Genomic DNA, 15,069 nt, shown 5'->3' with positions numbered 1-15,069 from the left:
GCGCATTCTCGCGGCTATATGTTTATTCTTTTCAGTCAGTATGAATTAAATTTGATATATAAGTCGCACCTGACTATAAGTCGCAGGACCAGCCAAACTATGAAAAAAAGGCAGATGGGAGTTTTACTTACTCAAACATGTTCTGAGGGCTGAAAGGAACATGATTGGTTTAAAGATTCAACCAATGAAATTGAAGCAGAGGCAGGATCAAGTGTTTTTTTTTTTTTTTCAAAAATTGGAGGGAATTCTACAGATGTCGTTGATAGACCGTTGATGGAAGATTGCGCTTGTCAGGTAAGTGAATTTACGATATATATATATATATTTTTATATAATATATTTTTGTATATAAACAGAAATAACTTAATTAACTTAAATATCGCATCTATACCAGCAAGCAGGCTCCTGGTTGGTTAACGCGTCGCGCGAATTGACGACAAAGTTCAGATTTTTCGGCCTTCAGACAATGCACAAACGCAAATGAGGGAGAATCGCGTCCATCGCGCCGTGCGAAACGCGCCGTAGGACCTCCAGACGCGCGTCAACGCGCCTTTCCATTGACTTAAATCACTCGCGCCAGACGCTCTATCTATGTAACGTTAGACCAGACGCGATCTTTTTTCGCGTCGCGCTGTGACGCATTTAGTGCACTATATGCTGCTCTCAGGGCTGCGGTACTCAATAGGTTCATAGTGTTATTTTTAGTGTACTATATGCTGCTCTCAGGGCTGCGGTACTCAATAGGTTCATAGTGTTATTTTTAGTGTACTATATGCTGCTCTCAGGGCTGCGGTACTCAATAGGTTCATGGTGTTATTTTTAGTGTACTATATGCTGCTCTCAGGGCTGCGGTACTCAATAGGTTCATGGTGTTATTTTTAGTGTACTATATGCTGCTCTTAGGGCTGTGGTACTCAATAGGTTCATGGTGTTATTTTTAGTGTACCATAACGTATGCTGCTCTCAGGGCTGCGGTACTCAATAGGTTTATTGTTATTTTTAGTGTACTATATGCTGCTCTCAGGGCTGCGGTACTCAATAGGTTCATGGTGTTATTTTTAGTGTACTATATGCTGCTCTCAGGGCTGTGGTACTCAATAGGTTCATGGTGTTATTTTTAGTGTACTATATGCTGCTCTCAGGGCTGTGGTACTCAATAGGTTCATGGTGTTATTTTTAGTGTACTATATGCTGCTCTTAGGGCTGTGGTACTCAATATGTTCATGGTGTTATTTTTAGTGTACTATATGCTGCTCTTAGGGCTGTGGTACTCAATAGGTTCATGGTGTTATTTTTAGTGTACTATATGCTGCTCTTAGGGCTGCGGTACTCAATAGGTTCATAGTGTTATTTTTAGTGTACTATATGCTGCTCTTAGGGCTGCGGTACTCAATAGGTTCATGGTGTTATTTTTAGTGTACTATAACGTATGCTGCTCTCAGGGCTGCGGTACTCAATAGGTTCATGGTGTTATTTTTAGTGCACTATATGCTGCTCTCAGGGCTGCGGTACTCAATAGGTTCATAGTGTTATTTTTAGTGTACTATATGCTGCTCTTAGGGCTGTGGTACTCAATAGGTTCATGGTGTTATTTTTAGTGTACTATATGCTGCTCTTAAGGCTGTGGTACTCAATAGGTTCATGGTGTTATTTTTAGTGTACTATATGCTGCTCTTAGGGCTGTGGTACTCAATAGGTTCATGGTGTTATTTTTAGTGTACCATAACGTATGCTGCTCTCAGGGCTGCGGTACTCAATAGGTTCATAGTGTTATTTTTAGTGTACTATATGCTGCTCTTAGGGCTGTGGTACTCAATAGGTTCATGGTGTTATTTTTAGTGTACTATATGCTGCTCTCAGGGCTGCGGTACTCAATAGGTTCATGGTGTTATTTTTAGTGTACTATATGCTGCTCCCAGGGCTGTGGTACTCAATAGGTTCATAGTGTTATTTTTAGTGTACTATATGCTGCTCTTAGGGCTGTGGTACTCAATAGGTTCATGGTGTTATTTTTAGTGTACTATATGCTGCTCTCAGGGCTGCGGTACTCAATAGGTTCATAGTGTTATTTTTAGTGTACTATATGCTGCTCTCAGGGCTGCGGTACTCAATAGGTTCATGGTGTTATTTTTAGTGTACTATATGCTGCTTTCAGGGCTGTGGTACTCAATAGGTTCATAGTGTTATTTTTAGTGTACTATATGCTGCTCTTAGGGCTGTGGTACTCAATAGGTTCATGGTGTTATTTTTAGTGTACCATAACGTATGCTGCTCTCAGGGCTGCGGTACTCAATAGGTTTATTGTTATTTTTAGTGTACTATATGCTGCTCTCAGGGCTGCGGTACTCAATAGGTTCATGGTGTTATTTTTAGTGTACTATATGCTGCTCTCAGGGCTGTGGTACTCAATAGGTTCATAGTGTTATTTTTAGTGTACTATATGCTGCTCTTAGGGCTGCGGTACTCAATAGGTTCATGGTGTTATTTTTAGTGTACTATATGCTGCTCTTAGGGCTGTGGTACTCAATGTGTGCATGGTGTTATTTTTAGTGCACTATATGCTGCTCTCAGGGCTGCAGTACTCAATAGGTTCATGGTGTTATTTTTAGTGCACTATATGCTGCTCTTAGGGCTGTGGTACTCAATAGGTTCATGGTGTTATTTTTAGTGCACTATATGCTGCTCTTAGGGCTGCGGTACTCAATAGGTTCATAGTGTTATTTTTAGTGTACTATATGCTGCTCTTAGGGCTGTGGTACTCAATAGGTTCATGGTGTTATTTTTAGTGTACTATATGCTGCTCTCAGGGCTGCGGTACTCAATAGGTTCATGGTGTTATTTTTAGTGTACTATATGCTGCTCCCAGGGCTGTGGTACTCAATAGGTTCAGTGTTATTTTTAGTGTACTATATGCTGCTCTTAGGGCTGTGGTACTCAATATGTTCATGGTGTTATTTTTAGTGTACTATAACGTATGCTGCTCTCAGGGCTGCGGTACTCAATAGGTTCATAGTGTTATTTTTAGTGTACTATATGCTGCTCTCAGGGCTGTGGTACTCAATAGGTTCATGGTGTTATTTTTAGTGTACTATATGCTGCTCTCAGGGCTGCGGTACTCAATAGGTTCATGGTGTTATTTTTAGTGTACTATATGCTGCTCTCAGGGCTGCGGTACTCAATAGGTTCATGGTGTTATTTTTAGTGTACTATATGCTGCTCTCAGGGCTGTGGTACTCAATAGGTTCAGTGTTATTTTTAGTGTACTATATGCTGCTCTCAGGGCTGTGGTACTCAATAGGTTCATAGTGTTATTTTTAGTGTACTATATGCTGCTCTCAGGGCTGTGGTACTCAATAGGTTCATAGTGTTATTTTTAGTGTACTATATGCTGCTCTCAGGGCTGTGGTACTCAATAGGTTCATAGTGTTATTTTTAGTGTACTATATGCTGCTCTCAGGGCTGTGGTACTCAATAGGTTCATGGTGTTATTTTTAGTGTACTATATGCTGCTCTTAGGGCTGTGGTACTCAATATGTTCATGGTGTTATTTTTAGTGTACTATATGCTGCTCTTAGGGCTGTGGTACTCAATAGGTTCATGGTGTTATTTTTAGTGTACTATATGCTGCTCTTAGGGCTGTGGTACTCAATATGTTCATGGTGTTATTTTTAGTGTACTATATGCTGCTCTTAGGGCTGTGGTACTCAATAGGTTCATAGTGTTATTTTTAGTGTACTATATGCTGCTCTCAGGGCTGTGGTACTCAATAGGTTCATGGTGTTATTTTTAGTGTACTATATGCTGCTCTTAGGGCTGTGGTACTCAATATGTTCATGGTGTTATTTTTAGTGTACTATATGCTGCTCTTAGGGCTGTGGTACTCAATAGGTTCATGGTGTTATTTTTAGTGTACTATATGCTGCTCTTAGGGCTGTGGTACTCAATATGTTCATGGTGTTATTTTTAGTGTACTATATGCTGCTCTTAGGGCTGTGGTACTCAATATGTTCATGGTGTTATTTTTAGTGTACTATATGCTGCTCTCAGGGCTGCGGTACTCAATAGGTTCAGTGTTATTTTTAGTGTACTATATGCTGCTCTCAGGGCTGCGGTACTCAATAGGTTCATGGTGTTATTTTTAGTGTACTATATGCTGCTCTTAGGGCTGTGGTACTCAATAGGTTCATGGTGTTATTTTTAGTGTACTATATGCTGCTCTTAGGGCTGTGGTACTCAATAGGTTCATGGTGTTATTTTTAGTGTACTATAACGTATGCTGCTCTTAGGGCTGTGGTACTCTAGGTTCATGGTGTTATTTTTAGTGTACTATATGCTGCTCTTAAGGCTGTGGTACTCAATAGGTTCATGGTGTTATTTTTAGTGTACTATATGCTGCTCTTAGGGCTGTGGTACTCAATAGGTTCATGGTGTTATTTTTAGTGTACCATAACGTATGCTGCTCTCAGGGCTGCGGTACTCAATAGGTTCATAGTGTTATTTTTAGTGTACTATATGCTGCTCTTAGGGCTGTGGTACTCAATAGGTTCATGGTGTTATTTTTAGTGTACTATATGCTGCTCTCAGGGCTGCGGTACTCAATAGGTTCATGGTGTTATTTTTAGTGTACTATATGCTGCTCCCAGGGCTGTGGTACTCAATAGGTTCATAGTGTTATTTTTAGTGTACTATATGCTGCTCTTAGGGCTGTGGTACTCAATAGGTTCATGGTGTTATTTTTAGTGTACTATATGCTGCTCTCAGGGCTGCGGTACTCAATAGGTTCATAGTGTTATTTTTAGTGTACTATATGCTGCTCTCAGGGCTGCGGTACTCAATAGGTTCATGGTGTTATTTTTAGTGTACTATATGCTGCTTTCAGGGCTGTGGTACTCAATAGGTTCATAGTGTTATTTTTAGTGTACTATATGCTGCTCTTAGGGCTGTGGTACTCAATAGGTTCATGGTGTTATTTTTAGTGTACCATAACGTATGCTGCTCTCAGGGCTGCGGTACTCAATAGGTTTATTGTTATTTTTAGTGTACTATATGCTGCTCTCAGGGCTGCGGTACTCAATAGGTTCATGGTGTTATTTTTAGTGTACTATATGCTGCTCTCAGGGCTGTGGTACTCAATAGGTTCATAGTGTTATTTTTAGTGTACTATATGCTGCTCTTAGGGCTGCGGTACTCAATAGGTTCATGGTGTTATTTTTAGTGTACTATATGCTGCTCTTAGGGCTGTGGTACTCAATGTGTGCATGGTGTTATTTTTAGTGCACTATATGCTGCTCTCAGGGCTGCAGTACTCAATAGGTTCATGGTGTTATTTTTAGTGCACTATATGCTGCTCTTAGGGCTGTGGTACTCAATAGGTTCATGGTGTTATTTTTAGTGCACTATATGCTGCTCTTAGGGCTGCGGTACTCAATAGGTTCATAGTGTTATTTTTAGTGTACTATATGCTGCTCTTAGGGCTGTGGTACTCAATAGGTTCATGGTGTTATTTTTAGTGTACTATATGCTGCTCTCAGGGCTGCGGTACTCAATAGGTTCATGGTGTTATTTTTAGTGTACTATATGCTGCTCCCAGGGCTGTGGTACTCAATAGGTTCAGTGTTATTTTTAGTGTACTATATGCTGCTCTTAGGGCTGTGGTACTCAATATGTTCATGGTGTTATTTTTAGTGTACTATAACGTATGCTGCTCTCAGGGCTGCGGTACTCAATAGGTTCATAGTGTTATTTTTAGTGTACTATATGCTGCTCTCAGGGCTGTGGTACTCAATAGGTTCATGGTGTTATTTTTAGTGTACTATATGCTGCTCTCAGGGCTGCGGTACTCAATAGGTTCATGGTGTTATTTTTAGTGTACTATATGCTGCTCTCAGGGCTGCGGTACTCAATAGGTTCATGGTGTTATTTTTAGTGTACTATATGCTGCTCTCAGGGCTGCGGTACTCAATAGGTTCAGTGTTATTTTTAGTGTACTATATGCTGCTCTCAGGGCTGTGGTACTCAATAGGTTCAGTGTTATTTTTAGTGTACTATATGCTGCTCTCAGGGCTGTGGTACTCAATAGGTTCATAGTGTTATTTTTAGTGTACTATATGCTGCTCTCAGGGCTGTGGTACTCAATAGGTTCATAGTGTTATTTTTAGTGTACTATATGCTGCTCTCAGGGCTGTGGTACTCAATAGGTTCATAGTGTTATTTTTAGTGTACTATATGCTGCTCTCAGGGCTGTGGTACTCAATAGGTTCATGGTGTTATTTTTAGTGTACTATATGCTGCTCTTAGGGCTGTGGTACTCAATATGTTCATGGTGTTATTTTTAGTGTACTATATGCTGCTCTTAGGGCTGTGGTACTCAATAGGTTCATGGTGTTATTTTTAGTGTACTATATGCTGCTCTTAGGGCTGTGGTACTCAATATGTTCATGGTGTTATTTTTAGTGTACTATATGCTGCTCTTAGGGCTGTGGTACTCAATAGGTTCATAGTGTTATTTTTAGTGTACTATATGCTGCTCTCAGGGCTGTGGTACTCAATAGGTTCATGGTGTTATTTTTAGTGTACTATATGCTGCTCTTAGGGCTGTGGTACTCAATATGTTCATGGTGTTATTTTTAGTGTACTATATGCTGCTCTTAGGGCTGTGGTACTCAATAGGTTCATGGTGTTATTTTTAGTGTACTATATGCTGCTCTTAGGGCTGTGGTACTCAATATGTTCATGGTGTTATTTTTAGTGTACTATATGCTGCTCTTAGGGCTGTGGTACTCAATATGTTCATGGTGTTATTTTTAGTGTACTATATGCTGCTCTCAGGGCTGCGGTACTCAATAGGTTCAGTGTTATTTTTAGTGTACTATATGCTGCTCTCAGGGCTGCGGTACTCAATAGGTTCATGGTGTTATTTTTAGTGTACTATATGCTGCTCTTAGGGCTGTGGTACTCAATAGGTTCATGGTGTTATTTTTAGTGTACTATATGCTGCTCTTAGGGCTGTGGTACTCAATAGGTTCATGGTGTTATTTTTAGTGTACTATAACGTATGCTGCTCTTAGGGCTGTGGTACTCTAGGTTCATGGTGTTATTTTTAGTGTACTATATGCTGCTCTTAGGGCTGTGGTACTCAATATGTTCATGGTGTTATTTTTAGTGTACTATATGCTGCTCTTAGGGCTGTGGTACTCAATAGGTTCATGGTGTTATTTTTAGTGTACTATAACGTGTATGCTGCTCTCAGGGCTGCAGTACTCAATAGGTTCATGGTGTTATTTTTAGTGTACTATATGCTGCTCTCAGGGCTGCGGTACTCAATAGCTTCATGGTGTTATTTTTAGTGTACTATATGCTGCTCTCAGGGCTGTGGTACTCAATAGGTTCATGGTGTTATTTTTAGTGTACCATAACGTATGCTGCTCTTAGGGCTGCGGTACTCAATAGGTTCATGGTGTTATTTTTAGTGTACTATATGCTGCTCTTAGGGCTGTGGTACTCAATAGGTTCATAGTGTTATTTTTAGTGTACTATATGCTGCTCTCAGGGCTGTGGTACTCAATAGGTTCATGGTGTTATTTTTAGTGTACTATATGCTGCTCTTAGGGCTGTGGTACTCAATATGTTCATGGTGTTATTTTTAGTGTACTATATGCTGCTCTTAGGGCTGTGGTACTCAATAGGTTCATGGTGTTATTTTTAGTGTACTATATGCTGCTCTTAGGGCTGTGGTACTCAATATGTTCATGGTGTTATTTTTAGTGTACTATATGCTGCTCTTAGGGCTGTGGTACTCAATATGTTCATGGTGTTATTTTTAGTGTACTATATGCTGCTCTCAGGGCTGCGGTACTCAATAGGTTCAGTGTTATTTTTAGTGTACTATATGCTGCTCTCAGGGCTGCGGTACTCAATAGGTTCATGGTGTTATTTTTAGTGTACTATATGCTGCTCTTAGGGCTGTGGTACTCAATAGGTTCATGGTGTTATTTTTAGTGTACTATATGCTGCTCTTAGGGCTGTGGTACTCAATAGGTTCATGGTGTTATTTTTAGTGTACTATAACGTATGCTGCTCTTAGGGCTGTGGTACTCTAGGTTCATGGTGTTATTTTTAGTGTACTATATGCTGCTCTTAGGGCTGTGGTACTCAATATGTTCATGGTGTTATTTTTAGTGTACTATATGCTGCTCTTAGGGCTGTGGTACTCAATAGGTTCATGGTGTTATTTTTAGTGTACTATAACGTGTATGCTGCTCTCAGGGCTGCAGTACTCAATAGGTTCATGGTGTTATTTTTAGTGTACTATATGCTGCTCTCAGGGCTGCGGTACTCAATAGCTTCATGGTGTTATTTTTAGTGTACTATATGCTGCTCTCAGGGCTGTGGTACTCAATAGGTTCATGGTGTTATTTTTAGTGTACCATAACGTATGCTGCTCTTAGGGCTGCGGTACTCAATAGGTTCATGGTGTTATTTTTAGTGTACTATATGCTGCTCTTAGGGCTGTGGTACTCAATAGGTTCATGGTGTTATTTTTAGTGTACTATATGCTGCTCTTAGGGCTGTGGTACTCAATAGGTTCATGGTGTTATTTTTAGTGCACTATATGCTGCTCTCTAATACTTATTTTTCACATAAAAAAGTTAAAATTGTAAAAACAACAACAACAAAAAAAAGACAAATCTGACCGTGTGTGTGTGTGTGTGTGTGTGTGTGTGTGTGTGTGTGTGTTTGCGTTAATGTAATTCAGTTCCATAAAACCACTGAGTGCAAAGGTCCTTTCGGCTCTGCTTGCAGGTTTAATTTTATCTTAATATGTGATGCTTTACGATTGGTGCCAATGTTCTCTATAGGTAATGCTAATGTCATTCAATGTTTTAATATCAGCTTATCCCTCTACTTTAAAGGAGCATTTCTTTCTGAGAAAAATGAATGGTAAGTGTGCATTTTCTTTTGTTATGTGTATAGTGCATTTTTTAAGTTAGAGGCTATCTGCATACAATGTATCTTAATTAACAATGATGGGGAAACGGTGAAGTCTACAAGTAAAGTTTTTATAGGCCTGTATTTTCTGTAGAAAATGTTGTTCTGTGATGTTTGCACATTATTTTAACACAAAAATATAGAATACTAAAACAATGTAGTTAAAAAAATGTAATAAAGTGGAAAATAATCATTTATGCAGTTTTACAAATTATGAAGTCTGGAGGACTGCATGGAAGATGCATCGGAAAGATTGGACCTTATCCACTGTACATGGAGAGTTTTGAGTCTCTCATTGAAAACAACCAAGTATCTGATGAGGTAACATTTCTCTTTTATTTTATAATTCAACTTGTGTGTAAGAAATGTTTAAGTTCACCCTAGAGCTGAACGATTCTGCTCTCAGGGCTGCAGTACTCAATAGATTAATTTTACTGTTATTTTTAGATAACTATGCTTTTGAAATATCACTTGTAATGTAGTGCTTTTTCCTCACTCTTTGTTATTTGTTTGATGGATCCTTAGATCATGGATGCCGTGTTCCATCTGTTCAGCAGGGTAAGATGTTAACTTAACTAATTTGAACACATATTCTATATATGGGGAAGATGCCAGTCTACCTTCAGTATCATCATCCTACAGATATGTGTGCTAACATAAATCTATCACATATTGCATCATGAAAATGTCTTCACATTCTACGATAGATATTTTTGCTATGACCCACCCCTATCTAGGAGTAATTTCAATACATACAATAATTATTGGAACAGTACCAGCAACAATGGTCTCTCCATTCACAAGTGTTGCTGTTACTGTTCAGATAAGAATTTATCTTTTTTCCATGCACTTTGTTGATCTTGTTAATTATTGTACTTAAACTTTGTACTTGTTTAAAACATCTGTAGTACTTGAATAATTATTTGGAAAATTATTGTCAATAACTTTTTAAAATTTATCTATAAGCGGCCAAATGTTTTGGCCATTAATAACCAGACCCTGGGTCACATTCTGGAGGGTGACGCCCGGGCAAGGAGCAGTTATTTTACAAAGGTAAGAAGTGCCCTGACAACTTGAAAAGCCAGTTCTTAACAGTTTTATGGGTACACTGTAACTAATATAGACACAAATTCATTGCTAGTCTAACACAATAGTTAATTTGCTCATGTTGACATAAAGATATAGCATACAATTTACTTTACATTTGCATCTCCTTTTAAGAAGAACATATTTGAAAATATAACCGAGGTTGTTGGACCCTTTTTGGAGGACGGAAATCATTGGACGTTTTTTGTAAGTTACTCACCAATTAATTATGTGTATTATAAACATGTCGGGCATATTGGCTCCTAGTGTAACATACTTGTATTTTCTAGCACTGCAACATATCGGACTGCTCTATAACGTACCTCAATTCACTTGGGGAAACGGATGTCAAATATAATAAATTAGCAGAAAATTGGAGGTAAGGGCATTTAATCCACTCAAAAAACTAATATACATGATGTTTTTCTATAGAAACTTTATTTTGCACATCTACTTAACATATTTTAATCTGTATCTACATTTCAGCACATTTGCTGCATCAAAAGGCCTCCAGGGGCCATGGAAAAGGGTAGTGAGGAAGCATAGCTTGCAGCAGGATATAATTTCATGCGGTGTTTTCACAGCTGTGGTAAAATGCGTTTAATTTATTATTGTTCGTATTATTACTATTGCAACAAATCATTGTCAGTTTTTTAGATCATGAAACTGTTGTCATTTGTAATGATATTGTATATATTCCATATGACTAAATGGTTTATTGGTTTTAGATAGAATGGCCTTTTCATTCTACCACAAAATTACAATTGATTATGGCATTGAACGTATTATTCTTTCTGGAACACCTTTAGTTTGCTGAGGCCATTCTAGGAGGCTCAGTGGGGTACATCGTGTGCTCTACTGTTCAGGAAGAGAGGGAGCGTCTAGCGACATTTCTTTTCACTTCACTTGGTAAGTGCCATGCCCATGAATGAATTCAGAGTTCCTATTGGTTGTTTCCTGTTGAAAGATTAACAATGAAGCAAATATGTTCATGTGTTTTAGATAAGTCAGGTATTTGTGGTATCTGTCACCACAAGGTACCCAGGAAGAACAAGGCAAGTGATGCAAATGACATCTAAAATATTTGAAAATAAGACTGAAGAGATCAAATTGTTTAATTAATTGGGGAGTAAAAAAAATAAATGTTCCACAGAATTGGATAACCTTGATCTAACCTTTTTTCATGGAATCGATATTTCTAGGAAAAATGTTCAACCTGTCTGGTAAAGATTCATAAAAAGTGTCTACCTGGGAAACAGGAGGATGCAAAGTGTCTTTTTTGCAAAGGTAGCACATTTTGGATTGAATGACCCTTGTGACTTCATTATAAAACAATCCTTCTAATATTACATAGTTTAGGGTTAGTTAACCCAAAAATGAAAAAATGCAGTTATTAATTTACACTCATGTTGTTCCACACCCGTAATGCAGAGTTTACAATGCCGATTGTAGCCCTTTTTTTCTATCATCGACAGGTTTTGTGTAATCGCCGACAAATGTCGAAATCATAGTCAAACGAGTGACAATTATGCAGTGTCAATTATCGATCAGAGAATCGCTGACAAGTCACGAACTCCCATGAAATATTCTGCATGCTCAATAGTTGATGCATCAAATGCATCACAAACTTTCTGGAGTTTATCATTTTTAATAACAATTCCAGTCTTGCCTGAGAACTCCGGTCTGACACACGTTTGATGTTGCATTGTTTCCTTGTCACATCTAGCATGTGTTTGGTGTTGAAGCATACTTTTAGATTTGTCGGTGATTCTTCTTATGGTAATAGTCATGCAGTGTGAAATACCCTGGCGCTAATAGAGGTCTCACTGAGCCAACAGATTTAATTACAAATATCTTAATTTGTGTTCCAAAGATGAACTAAGGTGTTATGGGTGTGGAACTAGTGACATACATTTTAAGGCAAACTAACCCTATATGGCATTTTACAGGCTGATAAAATATTACTAAAATTCACTAATATATAGTCTGTTCACTGTTATTTTATTGTTATAACTGTTATAATATTATGTCTAAATGTATTAATTATGTTAGAAGACAGCCCAGCAGAAAAAAACAAAGCAACTAAGGGACAAGACAGCTCAGTAGAAAGAAACGAAGAACCCGAGGGACAAGACAGCTCAGTAGAAAGAAACGAAGAACCCGAGGGACAAGACAGCTCAGTAGAAAGAAACGAAGAACCTGAGGGACAAGACAGCTCAGTAGAAAGAAACGAAGAACCTGAGGGACAAGACAGCTCAGTAGAAAGAAATGAAGAACCCGAGGGACAAGACAGCTCAGTAGAAAGAAACGAAGAACCTGAGGGACAAGACAGCTCAGTAGAAAGAAACGAAGAACCCGAGGGACAAGACAGCTCAGTAGAAAGAAACGAAGAACCTGAGGGACAATACAGTGCAGAAGAGAGAAACCAAGAACCTGAGGGACAATACAGTGCAGAAGAGAGAAACCAAGAACCTGAGGGACAAGACAGTGCAGAAGAGAGAAACCAAGAACCTGAGGGACAAGACAGTGCAGAAGAGAAAAATCAAGAACCTGAGGGACAAGACAGTGCAGAAGAGAAAAACCAAGAACCTGAGGGACAAGACAGTGCAGAAGAGAGAAACAGAACCATTGCCAGAATTGAGGGACAAGACAGCTTAGGAGAAAGTAACCAAAATGAAGGATTTCCGGAAGAAAGCAGCTCAGGACTCAACCAAGTTCAGACAGGTAACAGTTTAAGTAGGATCTTGGACAAATACAAACTTGCTTAAATGTTTGTGGACACTTTTTCCTTCATAAATTTGTATTTTGGTAGGTATTGAGGTATTATGCCATGTGCAGCTGCTCTGTAACTGCTTTATCCTCTGGAAGGTTTTAGCCATTGTAAACACGGCAGTGAACAATGTGATTTGTGTTGTTTTGTGTAGTAAAGAACCAGTTTAACGCTGATATAAACACTTTAAAGTTGGTATAAAGGAAACCAGGATAAACACATTTTATGATGCTGTAGACGAGTAAAAAAACCCAATGCATTTATTTGGCAATAGACATAGCAATTACTTTTAACGTACATGGGAAGCATGCTATGCGGTGTTGTCATACTAATACTGTTGCTCTTCTTTTTAAAAATTGTATTCGCTCTCCCAGGGGGATTCCTGGTGGAAAGTGTTTTAAAAGTGTCAGACGCGCACCAAACAAAAAGGTAAAAAATAATTAGTAAATAAAAAATGAGAAAAAGACTATTGCTTTAAATGGGTTATTAATTATAGCAAATGATACTGTATATCAATTATTTTCATTCTTTTCTTTGCATAACAATAAATTCAAATCCTAAATTCAAAGGATTCAGTTTCGTTTGTATTCGGATGCATCTGAGATATATATATGTATATATATATATATATATTATTATTATTTTTTTTTTTTTTAAAAGATAAAGCAATTCTGCCTTTTAAAGAATCATTATATTGTAATGCATTGATATTTCAGATACCTGGTCACACCAGAGGAGCTACAGAGGAGGTGCTCTCCTCCAGAGAGTTACTCAGCAAACACAGTTGTGGCTTATTTACGCAAAGCAAAGGGACAAAAAAAGAAAATCACAGAGAAGTTGGTGGAGTTGGAGGTGAACCCCTCAAAGCGTACCAAGTTAACATCTCAGTGCTCAAAACTTTGTGAAGGTAAAAATGTATTAGTAGTAATCACTAAGATTTCTAAGATCAATATCCTTGTTTTGTGGTTTTGGATAATTAAATCATAAGTTTCTTTATAATAGTAATGTTTTATAATATAACTTTTACTATGTGTAAAGATAAGATAATTATTGATTAATTAATCGTTTTTGTACCATTCTATGCAAACTCACTTTTGTATGAGAAACATCCCAGTAGATCAGCAGGTTCTGAAATATGACACCAATAACCAGAGCTCTTGATCTATATTTGCATTTTGTTGTTGTTTTGTTTACATTATGCTGCTGCCATATGATTGGTTAATTAGATAACTGCATGAATATACGGGTGGTGTTAATAAGGTGGACAGCAAGTGCATCCGCATACTTTGCTTTTTTTGTACTCCTTGTAAGTTGGACATAATTACAATAATTACAGACATAATGATGTTTAATTGTATTTTAGATGAATGCAGTGATCTGGCTGGTGACATAATGCACTTGGCAACAAAATTCATCCCCCAGAAAAAAGTGGGTGAAGCCTTATTAGAAGAGGGGAATGTCCATGCAGCCATGGCCAAAACAGAAGACTGCAGGTAATCTAATAACAATTTACTGCTACACTTGACGTTACAGGGATGGTTTACCCAAAAATTGTAATTGTCAAAATCCAATGGCTCAGTGAGACCTCCATTGACAGCAATAGCACTCCCTTTTTCAATGCCCAGAAAGTGACTAAAACATTTGAAAAACTATAGGGGTGACTACAGGGGTTTAACCTTATAAAATCTTATGATAGGCAATCTCAAAACACTGCTTCATAAGCTTCAGAGCTTTACGAATCAGTGGTTCAGCGCACCAAAATCAGATGTTTCAGATAAAATCACCCACCACTAGATATTGTGGAATAGTCATTATTTTGGGCTCTTCATAATAAAAAGGTTAAACAATTACCTTGCTGTCATTGGAGAACTCACTGAGCCACCAGATTTGAGCAGCAATACCTTAATTTGTTTTCTGAAGATTTAAGATTTAAACTAAATAGCTTTCTCTATTTTCTTTTGCAGGAAGACCATGAAAGATCTAAAGCATGCATTAGAAAAGAACTGGAAAACATTTGACCTGGCCACACATGGCCTTGGTCCAGCTGTCATTAAGGGAACCTTTTCGATTATTGATGCATGTCTTAAGGAAAAGATGAAAGCATTGAAAACCACAGTTGAATAAGGATTCCAACACTTTATTTTGTCACTTGCAGTTTAAAATGCTTGTTTCTTTATGTACAAAAAATAAAACATTAAAAAAAAAAATTTTCTTCTTTTAAACTT

General features: G+C 38.0%; 2 protein-coding genes across 5 annotated transcripts in view; both read left to right on the top strand.

The window, feature by feature from the left end:
• Positions 1 to 15,069, top strand: part of kirrel1b (kirre like nephrin family adhesion molecule 1b) — a 73,161-nt gene that overhangs the window by 4,718 nt on the left and 53,374 nt on the right. The gene's annotated exons all lie outside the window — the stretch shown is intronic.
• LOC137089370 (uncharacterized) lies at positions 9,202 to 14,972 on the top strand. Its single transcript, XM_067452962.1, has 11 exons — positions 9,202 to 9,309; positions 9,514 to 9,546; positions 9,955 to 10,041; positions 10,210 to 10,281; positions 10,365 to 10,453; positions 10,561 to 10,663; positions 10,884 to 10,983; positions 13,219 to 13,273; positions 13,561 to 13,751; positions 14,208 to 14,337; positions 14,809 to 14,972. The coding sequence occupies exons 1-11, from the start codon at positions 9,202 to 9,204 to the stop codon at positions 14,966 to 14,968; spliced, it is 1,128 nt and encodes a 375-aa protein (XP_067309063.1). The 3' UTR covers positions 14,969 to 14,972.

This window comes from Pseudorasbora parva, chromosome 9 (assembly GCF_024679245.1).
Source record: "Pseudorasbora parva isolate DD20220531a chromosome 9, ASM2467924v1, whole genome shotgun sequence".
NCBI classification, from domain to species: domain Eukaryota; kingdom Metazoa; phylum Chordata; class Actinopteri; order Cypriniformes; family Gobionidae; genus Pseudorasbora; species Pseudorasbora parva.
The sequence above is the reverse complement of the archived record's forward strand: the minus strand, read 5'-3'. Positions and strand labels throughout refer to the sequence as shown.